Source organism: Rhineura floridana, chromosome 17 (genome assembly GCF_030035675.1).
Source record: "Rhineura floridana isolate rRhiFlo1 chromosome 17, rRhiFlo1.hap2, whole genome shotgun sequence".
Classification (NCBI taxonomy): Eukaryota; Metazoa; Chordata; class Lepidosauria; order Squamata; family Rhineuridae; genus Rhineura; species Rhineura floridana.
Window position 1 is genome coordinate 4,281,828 of NC_084496.1, and position 22,929 is coordinate 4,304,756.

At 42.5% G+C, this 22,929-nt stretch overlaps 1 protein-coding gene, 1 long non-coding RNA gene and 1 pseudogene across 4 annotated transcripts in view; 2 read left to right on the plus strand and 1 right to left on the minus strand.

Moving 5' to 3' along the window:
* The window catches only part of LOC133371679 (uncharacterized), a 117,832-nt gene extending 105,731 nt beyond the window's left edge, over positions 1-12,101 (plus strand). Inside the window, exon 4 of the long non-coding RNA XR_009759361.1 lies at positions 10,973-12,101. This is a non-coding gene — a long non-coding RNA (uncharacterized LOC133371679). The remainder of the gene's footprint in view (positions 1-10,972) is intronic.
* RBFOX1 (RNA binding fox-1 homolog 1) overlaps positions 1-22,929 on the minus strand; it is a 403,703-nt gene that overhangs the window by 85,774 nt on the left and 295,000 nt on the right. For all 3 annotated transcript variants that reach the window (XM_061599321.1, XM_061599320.1, XM_061599319.1), the window contains one exon: positions 3,815-3,947. In XM_061599321.1, the coding sequence (XP_061455305.1) occupies positions 3,815-3,947 (133 nt within the window). The remainder of the gene's footprint in view (positions 1-3,814; positions 3,948-22,929) is intronic.
* On the plus strand, positions 18,740-18,846 carry LOC133372187 (5S ribosomal RNA; annotated as a pseudogene).

A 22,929-nucleotide genomic window follows, 5' to 3' on the forward strand; every position in this document is an offset into this window, starting at 1 on the left:
GATCTTATAAGTGAGATAGAGGAGGTCAGATCAAAATTTGCAATGGTCAGGGAGAATGTTCAGTGAGTTCCCATCTCTCTTCATTCCACTATATATCTAGATGACACATGATACATTAGGGAAAATAATAAACAAGCGTATTCACACTTACTTTGTTTTCTTAATGCTGGAACTACAGAAAATAGATTTTCTGACACGTAATGGGTTGTATCTAACTGAGTTCTACCCAGAGTAGACCCATTGAGTTTAACAGACCTAAGTTAGTCAAGCCCATCCATTTCAATGGGTCTACTCTAAGTAGGAATAGGCTTGGATACAACCTTTGATTTGTGTGCACCTGTCAATGTGACAGCAATGGCGAACCTGAAGCCCAAGGGCCGGATGTGGGCCTCCAATGGTAGTGTAGTGACAACCTCAGAAGTGCAGGGTCTGTTCCTGACAGCCACCCCACACCCCATCACAGCCACGCCTTATTTTCCACTTTCCCTTGTCTCCCTTGCCACACTCCACTACAACAGATGACCCTAGAAGCCAATCAGCATGGAAGAGGAGGCTGTGCGTTCGCTACTGAGAAGAGACTTCTCAGTGGCTGGCTCCTCTCCTTTAACTCTTATTGGCTTAGCACAAAAGGACAGGGACTCTTATTGGTGGCTAACACGCTTCCTGTTTTCATGCTGATCGACTCGTACATAGGGACCTGGTCGGGACCCTGCTCCCAAAAAAGTAACGGGTCTCTGACCCCCTGTGACCCCAGACGACTACACCCCTGCCATCCAGCTCTTTCCATTGGGCCCTCAGAACTCTCCCCAGGCCATGCTCCCTTCCCAGATCTCTTCTGTCCCCTCCACAATTGCCTGGCTGGGTAATTATGTGATCAGGCCTCTTGCTTGGCAGGAGGGAGGTAAGAGTCGCATCCATTGCTCTACTTACATTTGCCTCTACCCCCTCCCCTTGTTGTCTCTGTCTCTAGGGTGCCTCTAATTTGGCCTAACGCCACAAGCCCAGTGGAGGATGCTATCCTGTTACCCTCATTGCAGTAAAATTCAGCTGTCAGTTCAGCTGGCTTCTGTAGGTGGCATGGGTAGAAGACACTATCTTGCAGGCTGTGAAATATCTTGGGCCTGCACTCTTTGGCCATTGCTCACATGAAGTGGGAAAATGGGGAAGGGCTGTCACTCGGTCATTTTGCATACGGAAGGCCTTTGATTCAATTCCTGGCATCTCCAGGTAGGTTGCAGAGAGACTTTCTGTTTGGATGTCAATCCCTGGAGAGCTACTGCCACTCACTGAGGACAACACTGAGCACAATGGGCCAATGGCCTGACTCAGTAGAAGGCAGCTACCTAGGTTTCTGCATTCCTAATGATTTCAAGAGCTGGTATAGCCCAGTGGGGAGGAGAGCCTGGCTGGGAGTCCAGAGCCTGTGAGCTCAAATCCCTGCTCATGTCTCCTGGTTGTCAAGGGCCAGCTAAAGATCACCCCACAGTGAGTGGCTCAGGGGTTATGTGCCCTGCCACCTGTGCAGCCGTGGGCAAGCGGCATAGTCCCAAGGAGCCCAGTTGCCTCCCAGCTGGCAGTTGCGAACAAGGAAGGGGCTGGCTTGTGCAGCTGTGGCAAGCTGAGCAGGCCCTTACCAGCTAGGGAGGAATAGCCTCAGAGGAAGGCAATGGGAAAACCCCTCTGAATACCGCTTACCATGAAAACCCTATTCATAGGGTCGCCATAAATCGGGATCAACTTGAAGGCCGTCCATGTCCATTTTTCAATTATTTCAAAATGGCAGCAGAATTTAGGCTTGACCCCCACACAACACCTGCAGGCACCATTGCCGTCAGCATGGGCTACCCATAGGTTCAGACCTAACGTCTGCAGAACGGCACCTTTTCTACTTGTGAAAGCTTGCTGGGCAGGCGAGAAACCTGACCTTCCAGCACAAGAGAGACGAAAGGGCAACGGCGAGGATGCAGCTGAAAGCGCCACTTGCAGAACCTTGACCCTCAACTTTCCCTCTTAGGAGCATGGGAAGCTGCTTTATGCTGGGTAGACCAAGGGTCCGTTTAGCTCCGTACGGTCCACACGGCCGGCAGTGGCTTTCCAGGGTTTCAGTCGGCAGATTTCCCCATCCCTACCTGGAGATGCTGGATACTGAAACTGCGGCCTTCTGGGGCAAAGCACATGCTCCACCAACTGGGCTTTGGCTCTTATGGAAGCTGCCTTATTCTAGTGGTCCACTTTGCTCAGTACTGTCTACAATAAGAGGTTTTTCTCTCCTATTCGTATGAATAGATGGCCTGGGATTGAGCCTGGGATCTTCTCCATGCAAAGTATACATGCTCTCACTGTCCTTCCCATATAAATCTAAGCAAAACCCTCCTGGATGTAGTCCAGCATCTTGTCCTCACAGTGGCCAACCAGATGCACCAAAGGGAAGCCTGCAAGCAGAACCTGAACAGCCACACTCTCCCCACTTGGGAATCCCAGAAATGGGTATTCAGAGGCATAGTGCAGCTAGTCTTTGTGGCTAACAGACACCGACAGTCCTATCCTTCATGGATTTGTCTAAATTCATTTGGCCTTCTCAGTGGTGGCCCCCAAATTATGGAATGATCTCTCTGATGAGGTGCGCCTGGCACTGTTATCTTTTCAGTGCCAGGTCAAGACTTTCCTCTTCTCCCAGGCATTTTAGCATGTGTTTTTAAATTGTTTTTAATTTTTTTTTATATTGTGTTTTAAATTTTTTTGTGTGTTTTAAAGTTTCTATATTTGTTTTTATTGCTGTAAACCACCCAGAGAGCTTCAGCTATGGGGCAGTATATAAATGTAATAAATAAATAAAATAATGCTTTTTTAAAGCTCTTTGAGTTGGTTCTCCTCTAAATACAAGTAATGACTGGAGAGGAGTCATATCTGTAGCTATATCTATATGCAGATAGTTTCCAACATTCTGTCACACTCTGGTGTGACCAAGAAACAGAGCTCCAAGTGAGACTATGCAGATAAGAGTGACCTCAGTTATCAATGGCTGAGGTCACCAAGGTCTAGGAGCATGTCTAATGTCCACTGACAGCACCTTTTTATTTTTCCCTTTCACATACTTTGGGGAGGGGGGGAATGAAATGTGCCATTTGAAGACTCGGGGAAGGTATGAGCAAAACGTTCATAACCCATCCCTAAAACTGGGTGGCCAAGCCTTCACTGCCAGCCATCTCTCCCAAAGGAGATGCAGCTTCTGTCTACATGCAGGGATGCATTGTCCTACTAAGCTTTTGCAAGCTGCAAGCTCTCCAAACCACACATGCCTCAACTGTTATTTTGCTGCTAATCACAATAATGGCAACAATAAATCAAAGCCCTCGGGGTCACGAGCCAACTTTCACTTGGGTGGATTAAACACACACACACACACACACAGAGAGATTTAAAATGTTATTCAACCTTCTCGATAACCAGATGTTTGCAATCATCCAAAAATATCTCTCTACCTCTCCTCTCTCTCTCTCTCTTGCCACCAGCGTTCCTTCTCAAGGGGAATTTACATAACAACATGGGACGCGCAAAATGCTTTAAAGCTACCAAGCATGGCAGTGCAAATTACTATCATTTGTCAACCCTGTGCGCAAGGTGCTCCACTTCAGGCAACTGAGATCGGTTGCATGCTGTGTGTGGTTTGTGTGGCGAGGCAAGATCATCATGCATGGCACTCAGAAATGCTTCATTGCTTTTTTTTCCCCCTGGGGGTGGTGGTGGTGGAAGTGGTGGAGGAGGTGGAGAATGCCAAGCCAGAGGCCAAAGGGCTCCCAAAGAGCCTACTTACCCGCCATAAGCCGGGATTGGAGGAGGAGGAGCCGCAGCGCGAAACGTGTTGTAGACAGTGCGACCTCTGCCTCTGAGGTGTGCTCCTCTATATGCGGCGGCAGTGGTGGCGGCAGGGTAAGGGAAGCCTGGCACTGAAAGAAAAGACAAATCAGGAAGAAAGACAATGAAGACCATTCAGATTCTTTCACTTCTGTGCCATCAAAATCAAAGTACTCTTGCTCATTCAGGGCTGGAAAGCCTAGGCAAGGAATGGGGGAGGAATTCAGTTGTTTGCATTTAAAGCCAAATCGATCAAATCTGGTCTCTCCAAAACAACACGAGAACTGAAACACAGCTGTCCTTTGAAATTCACACTGATCCAAATGTTGTGATGCATTTCTCCAGCCAACGTTTGCAAAAATGCATAAAGTAGGGGAAAGCATGCCAAAAAACTGAATGTATTCATGGAAATGGCATACAAAAATGTTGGGGAAGTTGCTTGCAAACTTCAGTCAAAACTGGAAACAAAAATGTGTTTTTTAAGGAGAAATATGCTCTAAAATGCCGTTGAATTTTCATGAGGATTTTTCATAAATTGCTGTAGAAATGAGAAACTGAGAGAGTGGTTTAACAATCAATCCCTCTGCCCAGGCAACAGTCTCAACATTCATTTAGGCAAGTGCATTCTTGGAACCACGAACATGAGCAAAACAAATATTGCTGAGCAAATCCCACTAAATGCAAATGAATAGAGGTGATGATACGCAGGAGACTTTATTTAAAGTTAGAACATGGACACATTGCTAAACCACCTCCAGATGTTCATCAGGTTTCATATTACATTTTCAAAGGAATGTTCAATGAGAAGACTGATAAGAATTACGCATCTACAAGTATGTTTAAATATACGTTAGAGGTATGCACCATCCACAATATTATTTTTGGGTCCCAATGCAGTGCTACATAAAATAGCCTGATTCAGCTCAGATCAGCTGGGAGGTTGCCTGATTTGGCTTGGAGATCTATCTGAGTCCACTTCATTCCCTCCATTCACTATTGAGAAAACAGCTATACCTTTTAAATATATATTTGACAGAAGCTGATGAAATGTGCAGGCACACTAGCCCCTGCAGAGTGGATACAGCTTGTCAAATTACAGGTAAATCGGCCCAGGGTCTGTTGTGCTGGACACGTATACACTGTGATTATTCCCCCAAAGGATAATTCTATAATGCTTTCCCCCCCAGGATTGGATAAAATTAAGACATGCTAGCCCATCCTGAATCCTGCCAAATTTCAGAAGGTTAGCTGCAGTGGTTTTCCTGTAAGAACAGCCATTACAATTTTGGGGCCTGTTCCTTCCCCCAAATCACAGTAATTGGGGGGCACTGGCAAAATCATTTCCTCTGATTATCTGCTAGACCTGTCAGTCACACCAGAGCCCTTCCTCCTTGCCCTGTCCTAATTCTGCTGTTTGCTCTTCCTTCTCATGCTTGTAGAGATCACACCTCCAGCAAACATGGAATACCCCTGAAGCATCCTATTTCACCTCAGGATTTGGGAGTCATCTGAAACCAATGCACACACCCCATATATACATGAATGTGCACCACACACAAATACATACAAATTCCTAGTATTCAAATCTCACCTCAGTAACCGGTCACAGGAAAGCCAATAATCTCTTATCTTCTCCTACCAACCACCACATTTATTTATTTATTTGGGACTAGATTTGAGTCTTCATCTATATCATCCTGATGTTGTTGGACTACAACTTCCATTGCTCCGACCATTGAACATCTTGGCTGTGGCTGATGGGAGCTGTAGTCCAAAACAACAGGCTAGAGAAGGCTGTAATAAACCCTCAACAGAGGTGTCTTTTGGAGACACTGAAGGAACTGAGTGTGTAATTATCTTATTTTTAAAAAGCTACCACTTACGTTTCTTTTTCTTTTCTTCTTATGACAACATGTCAGAACCAAAAGCAGCCTCAGTGAGCAAACAAGTGGGCCCTGAACTCACTCTCCTGCCAATCAAACTTGGCATCAACTGATTCAAATCAAGGGAGAGCGTTAGACTATAGCTGTGTGCTGGAGTTGGCCAAAGCCTGAACTGAATTGTGTCAACTGGGGGGATTTGGACAGAGAATCCGGATTTGGACAGAGTCAGGTCAAAACAGCCCTGGATTGGCCTGGGTCAGGTCAGGCCACCCAGACTGATGCAGTGCTATCAGTGGGAGGGGTGTTGGACAGGAAGGCTGCAAGGGTCTGCTTTGCCAGTGGGTTCCCCACAGCAAACATACTAGGGAAGCAGACCCAAGGAAGACGGAATCTTCCACGTATCAGGGGTTGAGTGGAAGATGCACTCCTGTGCAGGGCTGAACCCCCCTGCTCTTGGCCAGAAGAGGGGAAGTAGATGCAGTGTATATTCCATTAGGGATCCCCTCCCAACTGTATGTTAAATTATTTCAGGGATGGATCCTGGGTGGGGCGAGTGGTCCACAGGTTGACCCGGAGAGGCTGGGCACAGCTCTACATTAGACGGCAACCCCATATGCACTTACCTAAGAGGAAGCCCTATTGAATTCAGCTGGGCTTCTGAGCAGACACATAAAATATTTCACTGATAGTTGATTCAGCTAACAATAAAAGAGATAGCGACGGTCTGTGCTTAATAATGGCTGCAGTCTTAATAATGCTTAAGAGCATGTAAAGCTGCCTTAAGGTGCACTCCTATACAAGTCTATTTAGAAGTAAGCCAACTTGAGTTGGATCAGACTTACTCCCATGTAAGGCTGCCATTCTAGCCCACTGATCCTTCTTCCTAGAGTTAGAATACACTAAGGATGGGATCCGTTGGCTGGTGCTGGTTCAAAAGCATTCCATCGATCAAACATTCTGGTATCGCTTAGAGTCTGTTCTTTGTCCACAAGCAGCTGCTTTCACCGTTCTGGTTTCTCCCCCCCCCCTCGGAAAAATATTGATATTAATATCAATATTTTAAAGGAAATACTGATTAATTAAAGGAAATATCAATAAAATATTGATATTAATATCAATATTTTACACAGATTTGTTTTAAAAAAGTCTATTTCCAAAAATAGCCACAGAATATCACTAAATCAAAATCTGATCTGCGACGGTAGTGAATAAATGAATTAATGGAAAATTCTGTACCAAAACTGAATTGGGTGAAATTATAGCACATCCCTAGAATATCCAAGACATCCTCATTGACTGAGCTCAGCTCGTCTCTGATGGTGGGGGAATCTGCTGTCATGGACACCCCCACTGCAACCATAGAAAATGTGATGGATTGAATGCTGCAAGCTCTCATGATGTTGATAACCAGTATACGGCTCTGAAACAAGGCATTACTGGGACAAGGTGGATCAGAGCATGGATCTGCTGGATCCTAGGATCCTCCAGATTGGTAAGGGGGTGATTTCTGCCTGTCAAAACAAATGACCCCCTCTTCTACCCTGGTTGCTGCAAGCTGGTGGGTGCCAGATGCAGTAATGACTTCCCATCTGTGGAATGCACTCCCCAGTGAGGTCTGCCTGGTGCTTTCATTGACATCTTTTCAGCACCAGATAATGACTTATCTTTTCCTCCCAGGCTTTTGATAGAATAGGATGACCGTGTTTGATATTAGTGGGCTGTCGAAGCTTTCTGTGGTTGTATGGGGATGGTTGTTGTTGCTGTCTTACTGTTTTGGGGTTTTAGGGAATGATGTACTTGTGTTTGTTTTTAACAGTGTTCTAAGTCATGTGTAGATCTTCAGGTAGCTAGTGACTAACAAATCTAATAAATAACAATAATTGCTCTCCCTGTGCATATAGGATTGCATCCTTAACCTGAGCCATACTACTGGATCATCTAGCTTGCAGTGAGTGGCAGTGATTCTCTAGGTCTTTCCCACCCCTGAGATCTTTTAACTCATAATGAGACCTTCTGCATGCAACATATCCAGTGACTTCAAGGCTGGATTACTGCAATGCACTCTATGTGCGGCTTCCAGAGCTTGGAAAAGTTACTTTTTTGAACTACAACTCCCATCAACCCAATCCAGTGGCCATGCTGGCTGGGGCTGATGGGAGTTGTAGTTCAAAAAAGTAACTTTTCCAAGCTCTGGCGCTGGCTTCCCTTGCACTTGACCTTGAAACTGCAGTTAGTACAGAACGCTGCAGCCAGATTGCTGACAGGAGTGAGACCTTGTCAGCATATAACACCTCTGTCAAAGATCTGCACTGGTTGCCAATAATACTTTTTCTGCACTTGTAAGAAATCGTTCTTTTAGGGTGTCAGTACTTATTCTTTGGAACTTCCCGTCTATTGACATCAAGCAGGTGCTTTCACTGTATTCCTTTCAGTGCCTACTTAAAACTTTTTTGTTTAGGCAAGTCTATTCAGACAAATAGATGCTGATATATTTCAATCTTTTAAGTTAGTTACTGTTTTAATTGCTGTAAAATGTTTTTGTTTATTTGTCTTTAATTGTTTTATTGATAATTTGTAATGGTTTTTTTCAAAAAACAGAGGTTTTTACAATCAAGTGGTATATAAATTTTGTTAAATAAATAGAAAATACAGTATGTGCTTTTCCACTAACAGTGCAATCTTGTGTATGTCTACTCAGATATAAGCCCCTTTAAGTTAAGCTACGGACCTTTCCATTGAATGTAACACCAAAAGCAGGTAACATCATAGCAAAGGAAATTGTAGTTATACCATATCATTCCCAATAATTAAGATGGTCAACCTTAAAATTAATTCCAACTATTTATCTGGGTGATCAACCATTGAAATGGTGGTGGTGGTTTTTGTCCTGAAAACTAAAACCCACATTCTGAGAAGACAAATTCGTTTAAAGGATGCATTTGAGCATACCAATACTTGTATGTGTCTGTAGAAGTGCTGAAATCTGCCGTCCAATTTCCCAAACTTTTTATTCCCCTGTGAAAGTGGCTTCCATTATTCTGCCTCATTCTTTAGAATTTGTTTTAGCATTTTGGTGGATGGACATTTTTGAGCTTACCTTTACCATTGTGAGTTGGCCAATCATTTTTCTTTTCAGTAAACATTTCTCCAGCACTCTGTAGCTTCCCTGGCTGTCCGTGCTTCCTGATCTGAAAAAGCCTCATGTCTTCCCCTGGGCTTTGATTGAAGTGCAGGGACCTGGGAAAGCTGCAGAGTGCAGTCTACTAGAGAAATGATTTGTAGCATGAAAGAAAGGAGACTCAAAAGCACCCGTCAGCCACCTCAAAAGTAAGGTAAACACATCAAAACCCTTGCACCTCATCCATGAGACTTCCACCAAGATTTTCTCTCCTCTTTGATAATTTTTGAATGCAATTTTCACATTAATTGATGGGGAATGGTTTTTTTAAAAACAAAATTGCAGAAGAAATTTTCAGCACTGCACTAATCTATACATGGGCAGAGTTTGGGTAAGCCAATGGAGTGTAGACTTTGACACATGGGGGGTATTCAGTGATACTCCTACTCAGAGTAAACCCACTGAAGTTGATAGACATGACTAACAGGTTCATTAATGTCAATGGGTCTACTATGAGTATGACTTAATTGAATACCACCCATAATGCTTATTTAAAATAAACAAAAGGAGATTGTACCATTATTCTCTCACCTGAACTGCAATCAAACATTAATTTATCCCAAGTGATATTAATAAATACCTGTTTTTGTTCCCATTCATTTTCATACTAAATGAGATAAATATTTGTCTGGAAGACAATGAGACAGTATACTTTAACACACATATGTTGCGGGGGGCATGGAAGGTTAAAATGCAGAAGGAAGGATGCACGTCTCTCAGAGTTAAGAGATTCCCCAGATGGGGCATGCATTATAAACTGTATATTCAAGTTTTGAAGCTCATGGATAGATGAAAAAATAGCAGATGCAAAACCCCACAGGGGGGCAGATTCCCCATAAAAGCATACAACCCCTTTAATGGTCAATTATTCCTTGCATTCCAGCTCTAATTTGGATTTGCATAAGAGAGCCATATGCCAAAAGGAAGGTGAGCCATCAACATGGATGGATGAATCTCTCTTCTCATTACTCTCCTATTCTGCTCCCCATGCATCAGCTGCCGGGACAACTTCCTGCCATGAGTTTTGTGATGCTTCCTTCAGGAAAGCACATGACTGACATCTGCAAGGGATAAGTGCTAAAGCAGGGAGGGAGGAGAAATCTCATTTTGTTTGCATTTAAGGAGAAACAATCTAGTTTGAAATATTTTACAAACTGATACAGTAACCCAAGCAAAATGATCCTTTGACACCCGCACTTCTCCAAATCCTGCAATGTAATTTCCTAGTCAACCAATGTGTACAACAATGCATTATATTAGGATTGGCAACCAGTGCAAATCTTGCTTGGTGTTATATGCAGAGCTTGGAAAAGTTACTTTTTTGAACTACAACTCCCATCAGCCCCAGCCAGCATCGCCACTGGATTGGGCTGATGGGAGTTGTAGTTCAAAAAAAGTAACTTTTCCAAGCTGTGGTTATATGGTGGTGGTACTTTGCTCCCACAAGAAACCTAGCCACTGAGTTCTGCAGCAGCTGTAGCCTCTGGACTAACCTCAAGGGTAGCCCAACACATTAGTAAGAATAACATACAAAATGCATTATATGTGAGAAAATTGCTTGCAAAAATGTGTATATTGGTCAAAACAGCATGTAAAAATGTGTCTTGTGCAATTTGCACTAAAATACTTTTAGCTCTTTTTTAAAAAAAAAAAATGTAAAAGCAAATTGCTACATAGAACATGGAATTTAGGACTGAGAAAATGAGGGAAACCAAAATTCATGGATTTGTCCATCCCAGCTTGTGGCATCCAGATGTTGTTGGACTCCAACTCCCATCAGCCTCATCCAGCATGGCCGATGGTCAGGGATGATGGCCCAACATCTGGATGGGCACCGGTTCTCCATCCCTGTGCGAAGAATAGGGATGGGGAGAATCCATTTGGTCTGCTTTTTTAAAAATCTGCATTTAAATTGTACACATTTTGTACACACTTTTTTACATAAAACACACAGTTCTTAAATGTGAAATGTGGTTTTCTATGCTTGTCAGAGCATTTTTACACGTTGTTTAGCACAAAGTACAGGTTTTGCGTGTCCACTTTTTGTGCCCCCCAGGTGCTTTGCAAAATCAAAAGAAGTGTGCAATCTGACTGGAGGCTGTGTCCCACTCTGCAAGCAAGCATGGCAGATGGAGCGTTGGATGGAGGACAAATCAGTTCAGATGTCTGGCAAGAACAGTCATTCCCACACTACCTCTTCCTGTGCTGGCAGCACACTGCGTAGGGATAAGGGGGTGTCAGAGAGAAAAGGGAGTGGAAGAAACAGAGAGAGAAAAGGGGTGGCCCCATCTATTTTCAGGTCTGGCCCTGCCTACAGCTGGCTTCAATCCATGACTGGCTCTGGCCGTGACTGGCTGTGGCCCTACTCACCACCAGCTTGCAGCCCACAGAAGATTACTGTTGAAGGAATGCAGCCTTTGAAGAAAAATGGTCCTGCCCACTCCATCCCTGCTTGGGGCTCTAGATAGCACCCAGGTCCCCAAAGAACCATAGGAATTAAATTCCCATGGCTCCCATCACTTGTGGGTGCTTCTCCACGATTGTGGCAGCAACCAGAGATGCTGAATATCTTCAGAGCTACATTTGTGATTGCACCTTGGGGCATTTTGGAGACCTTGCCATGATGCCCTGCATGAGTTTTTCTAGCCTCTATCATGTCCAATTGAGGAAGGCGCCAGGGAATCCTGACTCCATGGTAGGGAGATTTCCATGGCATTTGGGCCTCAGTATGGACATCATCCAGCAAAATAAAGTGGGTTCTTCAAATTATTTCTGCTATACACTGGTGTGGATATGTGTATGTGTGTGTACTACCCATCCTCAAGAGACCATTCACACATGCAAGTTACTGCTTCCATCACCAAGGGATGGGCATGCATGGTGTAGTGGTAAGAATGTTGGACTAGGGCCTGGGAGACCAGGGTTCAAATCCCCACTGAGCCACAAAGCTTGCTGGGTGACCTTGGGCCATTTGCAGGCTCTCAGCCTAACCTACCTCACAGGGTTGTTGTAAAGATAAAATGGAGAGGGAGAACAATGTGCTCCACCTTGAGCTCCTTGGAGGAAAGGTGGGATGATAGGCATGCATACAAGAGCCCGTCCCAATCTTAGTCTCATCCTGCCTATGGGAGGGAATTTTCCACTGCCTTTACTGAGTACAGACATACTTCCTCCAATTTCCTTGATTCACATTATTCAGGATTACAGAAACAGTCATTAATTTGTCATTGTATTAAACACATCAATATTAAACAGTGTTGTTTAGCAAATTTTGGGCAAACACTTTCTTACGGGCCATCCTCATTTGAAATTCATTGAAAAGAAACACTCACACTCACACACAAAATCTCTAATTAATGTACAAGTTTAATCACCATTCCCCGCATGGAAGAGTAATTTTTCACTGTTCATTTGCTCAGTGTAATCTCCGAACTGACATAACAGAAAAGCAATAGCCTATAAATCTGTTCCCATTTGTTCCTTTAATATTCATATTGCATTGAACTACAGATGCTTGTTGCTGCAGTCTATTACAACATGCAAAAGTGTCGATAAAATATTATGAAAGACAAGATGTGTTTGCTGTGTGGTGGCGTCTGCCATTTATTTTTCAAAGGGATGATAAATGGTTCATGAATTGTCCCTTTGCTTGCTGCTGCCTGGGTGATGATTAGTGATTAATTACCTTGCCCCAAATTGACAGGGCACAGAGAAATTGACACAGCCCTGATTAATTATCTTTTTTTTTTTTTTTAAAAAGGGAAGATAGTTACAAAACTGCACAAAACTGATTGAATTATGAAGCATGAATTATGGAATGGCAAAGTTGAAAGTCAAAGACGTTATTAGACCCAACATTATGGGGCTGGAAATATTTTCACAGATAAGGTTTGTTTCAAGCTACAGAAAATTATGAATTGGAACACAGACCCTTGGAGACCTTCTTCTCTAATTCAACTAGGCCAGAAATTATCATCATTTCATTTATGCTGGGGTAGGAAACATTTTTCAACACTAGGGCCACATTCCCTCTGTGTATCCTTCCAGGGGCCACATCCCACTGGTGGGTGGGATCAAAGGCAAAAACAGGTGGAGCAATGAAAGCAAATTTTAACTTTGTGCACAGTGAAGGCTGATAGCTCTGCTGCCAGTGAGGCAGTGAATCCACCCTGGGTTTCAGTCTGAACTTTCAAGGAGCTGTCCGAAGTTCAGGCTAAAACCCAGAGCGGATTCCACTGACCCACTGATAGCAGAGCCACCAGCCTCCACTGTTTGTATAGTAGGCTAATTTCTACACACACATACACACACCTCTACATTCCATCTAGGGAAGCAAGAGGCATTATCAGAGTTGAAAGGCACATTCCGCCAGGCAGAAACACACCTGGTATGAATCAGGGCCAGTGTGGGGTGTTCCCTGAGGAGAGTTCCAAGAGCCAGCTACAGAGACTTTAGGAGGCCCCATTTGGCTCCTGAGTGTGAGGTTCCTCACCCCTGATATAGCACCATTTTAACTAAGAACACATATGGAAGGTTCCACCCTTCTAAAATAGACAACAGAGGAAGGGAAAAGGGAGACAAGGCAGGCAGGGGAAGAGCATGAGATTGTTTCAATTACAGGTACTTTGTTACAGTCAGATAAGAGGATGAGCTTAAGGCATCCTGGAAAAGGTGACTTTTGAGGAGGGACTTAAAGAGATGTCACCCGGAGGATAGCAGGAGGCAGCTCCAGGAATAATGGGCAACAAGGAGAGAGCTGGATGAGTGAAGGTCATAGGAAGAGGCATGCTAGGAAATAAGCACAAAGGGATACGAAGACAGTTCCAATCTTCACATCAGCCACAGAGGTACAGTTTGCAGGAAGTTAGGAGGCTGATTTATATCGAATCAGGCCCTTGGTCCATTTAGCTCAGTATTACCTTCAGGGGAGTCTCTATTAGCGGTCCCCCATGGCTCAGATGCACGACCCATATCTACTAGGGGCCTACATTTCCTACTGTGGGCCTGATTCTGTGGAATCTGATTGAGATGAGTCAGGCCTGCCCTGCCTGAAAGCAGGCATGTTAAGTAAGTTTTCTGCTTTTATGATGAATTTGAATTGATTGTTGATGATTTATTTATTTATTAAATTTATATCCCGCCTTTCCTCCCAGGCAATTGATTACATCTGCTAAAAATCATAGTTTACATTGCTTAGAAACTTCAGTGCTGAGTGGTATATAAATTGCTGAAATAAATAAATGATATCTGCATTGGCTCTCCAGGATTTTAAACAGGGGTCTTTTCCATCCATACCTGGAGATGCTGGGGATTGAACCTGAGATCTTTGACATATAAGACATTTGTTCTACTACTAGTGAAGTCAGAGAACTGACAAAAACATAAACAGGAGTAGAAATTGCTGATGTCTGTTTATTCACAGAAAGCTGGAACAGAAATCAGTCAAGCAAATAAGATTGGTATTTGCCGCTGACGTTGCTTTCAGTCTGCACATGATATGTGATTGAATACTGTGACGTTCCTTTATCTTGGGATTACCACCTCCTGATTCCCAAATGCCTTGATCAGGAAACCCCTAAGAACTCTGCCTCTTCCTGGGTCAGATATGCCCCTTAATCCACAAACTTCAGCCCCACCACCTTTTCCTTCAATAGGTGACCACTGATGTAGTATGCCAATATCGTTGGAATAGGTAAAGGTATAGAATAGGATCTTAGTTCTTGCAACTGTTTTATTTCTTTAGCAATATGCCATTACAAACATAGATCATTCAAAGTTGAGACATAAAATTAGCTCTTAATTTCCTGGCTGCCAGCACAAATAAACATGCACTGAGATATAATTTTCCTTGTCCGATAGCAAACAACACACAAATTCACTTGGTGTAACAATTTTTTTCCTACAGCTAAACTCAGACAGATATTTCTTATGAGGATCTTTGTACAGATGACACTGGGTAATATAATGAACAACATCCTCTGAAGCTGTTTTACTAAGCATACAAAGCCAGTGTTCTAAGGGAAATTTCTTATAGCAACCATCAAGAAAAGCAGAAAGCATGACATTAAACCATAACTCAGTAAAGGGGATTCTACATGGAGCTAAAGTAATTACCTCCAAATAGTTAGCTTCCTGGTGATCTGTTTTAAAACATGGGTTCTGCCTAGAACATCTCAAAGAATTGATAGTTAGCATATCAGTTAAATAAGCGCTCCCGTATGCAAACTGCTTTAACTGTAATTTTGACAACTGAATCTCAGTCAGCTCACTATTAAATTCTCTGGCAAGTGTATGTAAAGCGGCAACTCACTTTTGAGCATTTCAGGGCGAGTCATAACCTACGGAGACCAGGAGAGAGGGTGGCAAAGCTAATGGCTAGTTTGGTAATATCCTTGACCAAACTGAGGGGTGGGATTTTGAAACAAACCAAATGAACTTTATTATATACAAGATGTTAAATGTTAAAATCTATTAATAAGATGTTATTGTTCCTGTCCTACCTACCTAACCTACCCCACTTATCCTAAAACCTCCTCAAAACCCAACCCCTCTAACTAGATGTTCTTTTCTTGATCCCCCATCCTAATAAGCACCACCTGTTAAAAAAACTATTTTTTAAAAAAAATCCACTCGGAATTTTAAATCCATTCACACACCTCCTCCCACTTGTCAGTCATACATCATCCATGCCTATTAACATTCTATTAACACTATCTAATCTGAACACAATTTCAAAACAGTTTTTAAAACATACATAATTATGAAATCATTACAATTATATTTCCCCCAATTTGCACTGTGTTTCCTTTGCATTGAAATGAATAGGGTGGGATAATGCAACAACAATGTAGGTCACATAATTTTGCCATAACAGAACGCAAGAAGAATGTAGGTTTTGGTGGAAGATGAACTGCAGAGGAATGGAAACAGTGGTGCATGCAATCATGAAATCATAGAATGGTAGAGTTGGGAGGGGCCTATGTAATTGAGTCCAAGCAGCCTGCTCAGTGCAGGAATCCAACTTAAAGCATACCCGACAGGTCGCTGTCCAGCTGCCTCTTGAATGCCTCCAGTGTTGGAGAGCCCGCCAGTTCCCTAGGTCATTGTTTCCACTGTCGTACCACTCTAACAGTTAGGAAGTTTTTTCCTGATGTTCAGCTGAAATCTGGCTTCCTACAACTTGAGCCCATTATTCAGTGTCCTGCACTCTGGGACGATCGAGAAGAGATCCTGGCCCTCCCTATTGACCCTATCTACATCCATAGCTATCTCTGAGCTACAACTGATCCCCAAGGAACAGGATTCTGTGAATTCTTAGAATCCACAAAGACCAAATTTCCCAAGTATCCCTAGTGGGAACTAGGCTAGTTAGATGTGCCCTGGTTTCCTCCCCCGCCCCAAGCATCAGCCATGTGCTTATCAAACTGTCTACCCCAGCCCACAGGACTGTACAATTCTGCTCTTAGTTAATTTTCAGAGTGACTGTCATAATATCATGGAATTGCAAAACAGTGAACAAAATACAGTTTAGGCCCATCTGGATATAGACAAGCCAGAAAACATCATCCCATTCTGGCTCAGCATGAATGCTAGGTAGTGAAGTGTGAAATCTCTAGCAAATTAAAAAAAGGGGGGGGAGAGAACAGCAGATGACAAAAGGGGGAGGGTGAAAACTATGAGAGATAGTTCATTGCTTCTTTGTTCAAAGGCAGAACAAATTTATTTGAATTAAAAATAATACGCCTCTCATCTGCAATGGACTTTAAGGGTATTTTTGTTTTGTTTTGTTAAAACAGCTGTGCAGGAACACATTGCTAGATTTGCATTTATGTGCGATAGGACTTGAGGCATGGTAGTAACAGATCAGAAGCCCAGATTGTGGGATGTGAACTGCTCAGCCTTTGGGCTGTTTTTTTGGTGGGAGTGAAAGTCAACTCTTTAGTGTGGCAACACCTATTCTCTGGAACTTCCTGCCCGTTGATATTAAGCCTTTGCAGTTTTGTTGTTGGCACCTGCTAAAGACTTTTTTTTTCTTTAGGCAAGCCTACCCAGACATGCAATTTTGTTTTACTGCATATAAGAATGTAAGAACATAAGAAGAGCTTTCTGGGTCAGACCAATGGCCTATCTAATCCAGCAGCCTGTTCTCACAATGGCCACCCAGATGCCCCAAGGGGAAGCCCACCAGCAGGACCTGAGCGCAAGAGCACTCTCCCCTCCTGTGGTTTTTTATAAACATAATGACTCTGACCATGGAGAGACAGCATAGTCATCATGGTTAGTAGCTCTTGATAGCTTTAACGTCCATGACTTTGTCTAATCTTTTAACGCTATCCATGTTGGTGGCTATCACTGCCTCCTGTGGGAGTCAATTCCATAGTTTAACTATGTGCTGCATGAAGAAGTACTTTTTTTGTCTGTCCTGAAGCCTCCAACATTCATCTTTATTGGATGTCCACAAGTTCTAGTGAGATGAGAGGGGGAGAATAAAATGTTCTCCACTTTTTCCATGCCATGCATAATTTTATATACTTCTATCATGTCACCTCTTACTCACCTTTCCTTTACGCTAAGAAGCTCAAACCTTTCCTCATGGGGAGTAACTCCATCCCCTTGAACATTTTGGTTGCCCTTTTCTGAACTTGTTGTAACCCTACAATATCTTTTTTGACGTGATGAGACCAAAACTGAACCCAGTATTCCAAATGTGGTCACATCATAGATTTGAAAAAATGAGCTATGATATTGGCAGTTTTATATTCAGTTCCTTTCCTAATGATGGAACTTGAAGTTTGAAACATGGAGTTTGCCTTTTTACTGCTGCTACACAATAGCTATCCACAATGACCCCAAGGTCTTACCCCTAGTCAGTCACCACCAGTTCAGACTTCAAGAGATTATATGAGAAATTAAGATTTTTGGCTCAACATGCAATTTACATTTGTTTACATTGGATTGGATTTGCTATTTTACCACCCATACACTCAGTTTGCAGAGGGTGGCTCTTTGGAGCTCTTCATGTTCCCTTTTTGTTTTAATAACTCTGAACAATTTAGTATCATCAGCAAACCTGGCCGCCTCACTCCTCACCCCTAACTCTAGATAGTTTATGAACAAGAGCAGCGGTCCCAATACCGATCCTTGGGGGAACTCCACTTTCTACATCCGTCTATTGGGAGAACTGTCCATTTATTCCTACTCTCTCCTTTCTGTTTCTTAGCCAGTTCCTGATCCACAAGAACACCTCTCCTCTTATTCTGTGACTGCTAAGCTTATTCAGGAATCTTTGGTAAGGTACCTTTTTGAAAACTTTTTGAAAGTCCAAGAATACTATGTGAACTGGATCACCTTTATCTCCATGTAAGCTAACAATCTGAAAGAACTCTAATAGGTAAGTGAGACAGGACATACTCTTGCAGAAGCCAAGCTATGTGCTTGTTTCCTAGCTTTTAACAATTGATGATTTTACTTATATTTTGATATTTATTTTAGGTTAGCTTGCTTTTAATGTTCAGTTTTGTCCATGGTTTTTAATGAACATTTCATAGTCTATGTAAAACAATCTAGAGGCTATGGATGATTAAGCAGCATATGAATCTTGATGAATAAATAGAATACAATTGGCTACCAGGCCCCACATGCATGAACCAGATTATGACATTCTCCCAAACTCATATCTTCATACATATAGCATGACAGACCTTGAACCCATGTCCCTTGACTTTAACAACCAGCTGCTAAGGGATTGAGTCCTCTGGGATTTACGCATTTCCTCTAGACATTGGTACATTTTACAGAAAATGAATGATAAAATAAGGTATATGTCTACGGCCATACTACCCTGAACACTCCCAATCTCATCTGATCATGAAAGCTAAGCAGGGTCAGGCCTGGTTAGTACTTGGATGGGAATACTGGGTGCTGTAGGCTTAGAGGAGGGCCATGGTAAACCACCTCTGAATACCTCTTACCATGAAAACCTTATGAATATATCCAAAAAAGATTCATTGGGTCACCATAACTCGTAATCGACTTGAAGGCATATAACAACAACAACAACAAAGAATAAGGTATATAAGACAAGCCAATGGAATTTAGAAATTAGATAAAATGCAAATATTAATGTCAGTATGTGTGTGTGTAAACAGTCTTTCCTAATCTGCACACCATTCTTCTATTCCATTACACAAGTTTCTGTTCATGTTCTGAATAACTTGCCTCGAAGCCCAGGAACTCTTTTCAACCTCACTACCCCTCCCTTTTCAAATTATAGATAACATTTATCCGAAGAGACAGCATCACCAATATTTCTGCCTGCACATGTTGCCTTTCATTCACATTTCACAGTTAAACATCTGGAGATAGATATTTTAAAAAGAGGATGCTGAACTGTTTGCTGTACAGAACTTAATGTCCACATATTTTACCTCTTCACTGGCTCTCTAGACACATGCAGTGTTATAAGAATGTGTGTGGGTGTTTCCCCCCTCAACATGACTCCCAAGTAGTAACAGATTATATATATCTCCTTGAGTCGCAAAGAAATGTTATGAACTAATTCAAGTAATATATCAACGACTGCTTGGTTTCCAAACGTGTTGGAATGAGACTTGTGTGAGGTTTTTTTTTTAATTGCACTTTTCTGCAGAATTTGTGATCTGAATTCCCAAACGTACTAACAAATCCCTCTGGGTCAGGTTGATGTATCATTTCACTCAGGAAGCAAGAATACTTTTCAGTATCAGAGAGTTCAGACTGGCAAGAGCACTGAATCTGTTTGTAAAGGACTTCTTCATATGAGTAAGTGTAAAAAATCTCAGACCCTGTCTATCTGCATGCATCATGGGTTCTCTGTGCCACTGAGAGTCTGGTTGGCTGGCATGCAGGAAAGGATCTTTCCAGTTGGGGTACTCAAGTTATACCACTTTCTCCCCAGGGAAGCTTTATTTACTCCCCTTTTGTTGGCCTTTTGGCAAATTGTGAGAATGATTTTGGTCTACCAAGCCCTTTGGTCGATTTGATTCAGTCTATCCCCCGATATTTTAGCTAGCACAAGTTGTGTATCTATTTTTAACTGTTAGTTATTGTTTTACTATATTTCTTGTGTCATATCTTCCTAGTACTTGTTGCCCTAATTTATAAGCAGGGATGGGGGAGGAATTTGATTCAAACTTACCTAATTCACACTTTCCAAAACAATATCAGAAGCAGAATGCAGCCATCCTTCAAAATTTGCACTGAGCCGAATTTTGCAATGCGGTTCTCCAGTAATGTGTACAAAAATGCATATACTAGAGTAATATAAATGAATACATTAGTGAAAATAACATGCTAAACTGCATTATATTAGGGAAAACTGCTTTGTAAATCGGGCAAAATTGCTTATAAAAATGTGCATAGGAGGGGAAATTAGCACAAAAATGCTGACAGATTTTCATGAGAACTTTTAAAAAATATCACTAACTGAAATGAAAAGAAATCAAAATTAATAGATTTGCCTATCCCTACTTGTAAATTGTTATATTTTGATAAAATAAATAAAATCTCATTTCCCAACATTCCATCACTCTGCACACCCGTCAGGAACCACAAGAACTTTCCATCAAAAACAGAACTGCAAGCAGACACTCCTGACTCTACTCAGGTACAGCTAAGTCCAGTGTCGCCTTGTGACTAAACCAGAAAATACTGTTCATATAGTTCTTCCCCCGCTTTTTGCACAAAGAAGCCAGCATGAAATAAATCAGCACTGCTGAAACCTTTGGTCGTTCAGATAATCATCCACTCATCTCTAAATCTCAAAGGCTTCCATATAAGTCAACCAGAGTGGATGGTAATTTGAGTAGCAACATTGAGTAGCCAGACTTACAAGATTGCTCAGGCAGAGTCCCAGAAGATGAACTCGGCTTTTCAGGTACAACTTCTGAATTTGGTGATTATATTTTCTTAGCAATAGAAGGAAGGCATCATTAATATGCCACATTTGGACTCAACAGAATATGATCAGTGTGTTTCGTTCCTCCCCCTTTTACACTAGCTGGAGTCTACCATGTTCTTTTCCCCTCTGTTCCCTGGCTCCAAATGGGATAGTTCTCTTACTGAATTGCACCAGTTATAGAAGTGTTCATAACCTCTATTAGTTTAGTAATTTAAAGAGCCCATCTTTCCCAAGTCAAATCATTTTGAAATGAGATTCTTCTCTAGCGACCAAATGGGGATTCTGATTTGTCTTCATAGGAGCAGCTCTGCTGGGCTAACAATAATGTCGAGCTGTTACTTAAAAGAGCAATATGTGGGTCATTCTGTCTCAAGAATTTATTTATTTATTTTCAGACTGTGCCATTTGCTTGACTGTAAGAGGGGCTCGTGATAATACAGCGAAAGTTGTAAGATGTCTGGAATGACTGCAATTTGCATGCTGTAAATTGGCTTGCATTGTTGGCCACATGTTCACGTGGAATGCCAAGCTAACAAAAGTGTTGGTTTTTTTTCCTTCTCTCTTCCAGTTGTGCAACAACACTGACAGGAAATGTCAGAGAAGGGAACTTTCTCAGTACACCATGAATAGTAAACCACAACAAATAAATAGTGCCAATCTCACAGATGAGATGATTCTTCAGTCATTGGCTCCAATGGCAAGGGAGTGGTGAGGACTGCATGGGGAGGGTAAATGAGGAGTTGGATAAATCCACATCCTCTGGCTTAGATTGTCCTGGAATGCAGAACAATGGATTCCCAGACTATGCCTCCTCCCCTTCTGAGTCTTCAACTGAGTCCCCAAAACATGGCAGGATAGGAGCCTCAACACCCTCCTCTAACTTGCAAGCATCTACTTGCATTGTATGACTTCATGCCAAGATGGTCTGCTATGGTCACCGCTTTCCCCCCCCTAGAACATAGTTGACCACTGGGCTAAATCTTGCAAGTCTTATTAGAAGAAACTAGTTTTGTAATGATACTTGGTCCAAATCCTTTCCTTTTATCAATGTCACTAGTGATTTGTAGTCTGCAAGAGGTTTGATAGAAGGTGGACCACAGAGATATCTATACAAGATTTGACATGCCCAAGCACTATCAAGATGCTCTTTTTCCACTTATCCACCATGTTTTTCTACTTTGGTAAGAGTCCTGTAGCAGAATGCATCAAGTCCACAGCTGTGCTAGTGCTCCCCCAGTCCATAGTTGCTTTCATCAGCTGCTCTAACTGTTGCTGGCAAAAAAAATATATGTAAGACTGAAGTGCTGGAGATCATGCCCTTTTTCTTTGAAAAAGAAGCCTCCTGATTTTGTTCCCCAAATCAGGACGTGGTGGATTTCAATAATAATAAATTCCTTTGTTGTACGGTGCATTAGGATGTACTCCATAAAAATAGCTTTTTTTATGTCTTCAAAATCACCATTAAATCAGCAGTGGCATGCAGTAACAACCATACAATAGCAATGAAGAAAAAAGAGAATAATCTTGGTCTGATTGCATAATCTATGATTGAATCAAATTCGGTGATTATAGTGTGGCATGTGGCACTGACATGGCACACTGCAGGGGCGAGGTGGCCGAGTGGATTTACGCTTGCACCGCCTTCCCCATGCCCTCTTTGATTCCTCAACGCCCGCCCAATCCTCCTTCTGCTGCAGTGTGATTAATTTGGTCGCTCCGGGGCCGACTAGGAATTTTTGGCCTGTCTGCCTAGCTTTGTCAGCGGAATTCTTTTGCCTACTCCGCACTGTGGTTAGTTGGGATGGTGTCAGGTGTTAGCACGGGTGCTTTTGTTAAGAGGTTGATTTGGTCTGGCTTTAATATCGTAATTGGTCACTTTGGCAAGGAAGTGCGGGAAAGGTTAAAAGGGGAAGAGCAGCTAGGTGACACCTTTAGGCACCTTTGGGGGTGATAGGTGGTTCCAGAGTTCTGAAGCTCAGGGCTATAGGGCCCGGAGGCAGGATATGGGCCACCTTTGCGGCCAACGCGCCTCATCTGCTCAGAGTTTTAAGGTCCCAGGGGCTGGTGACACGGGT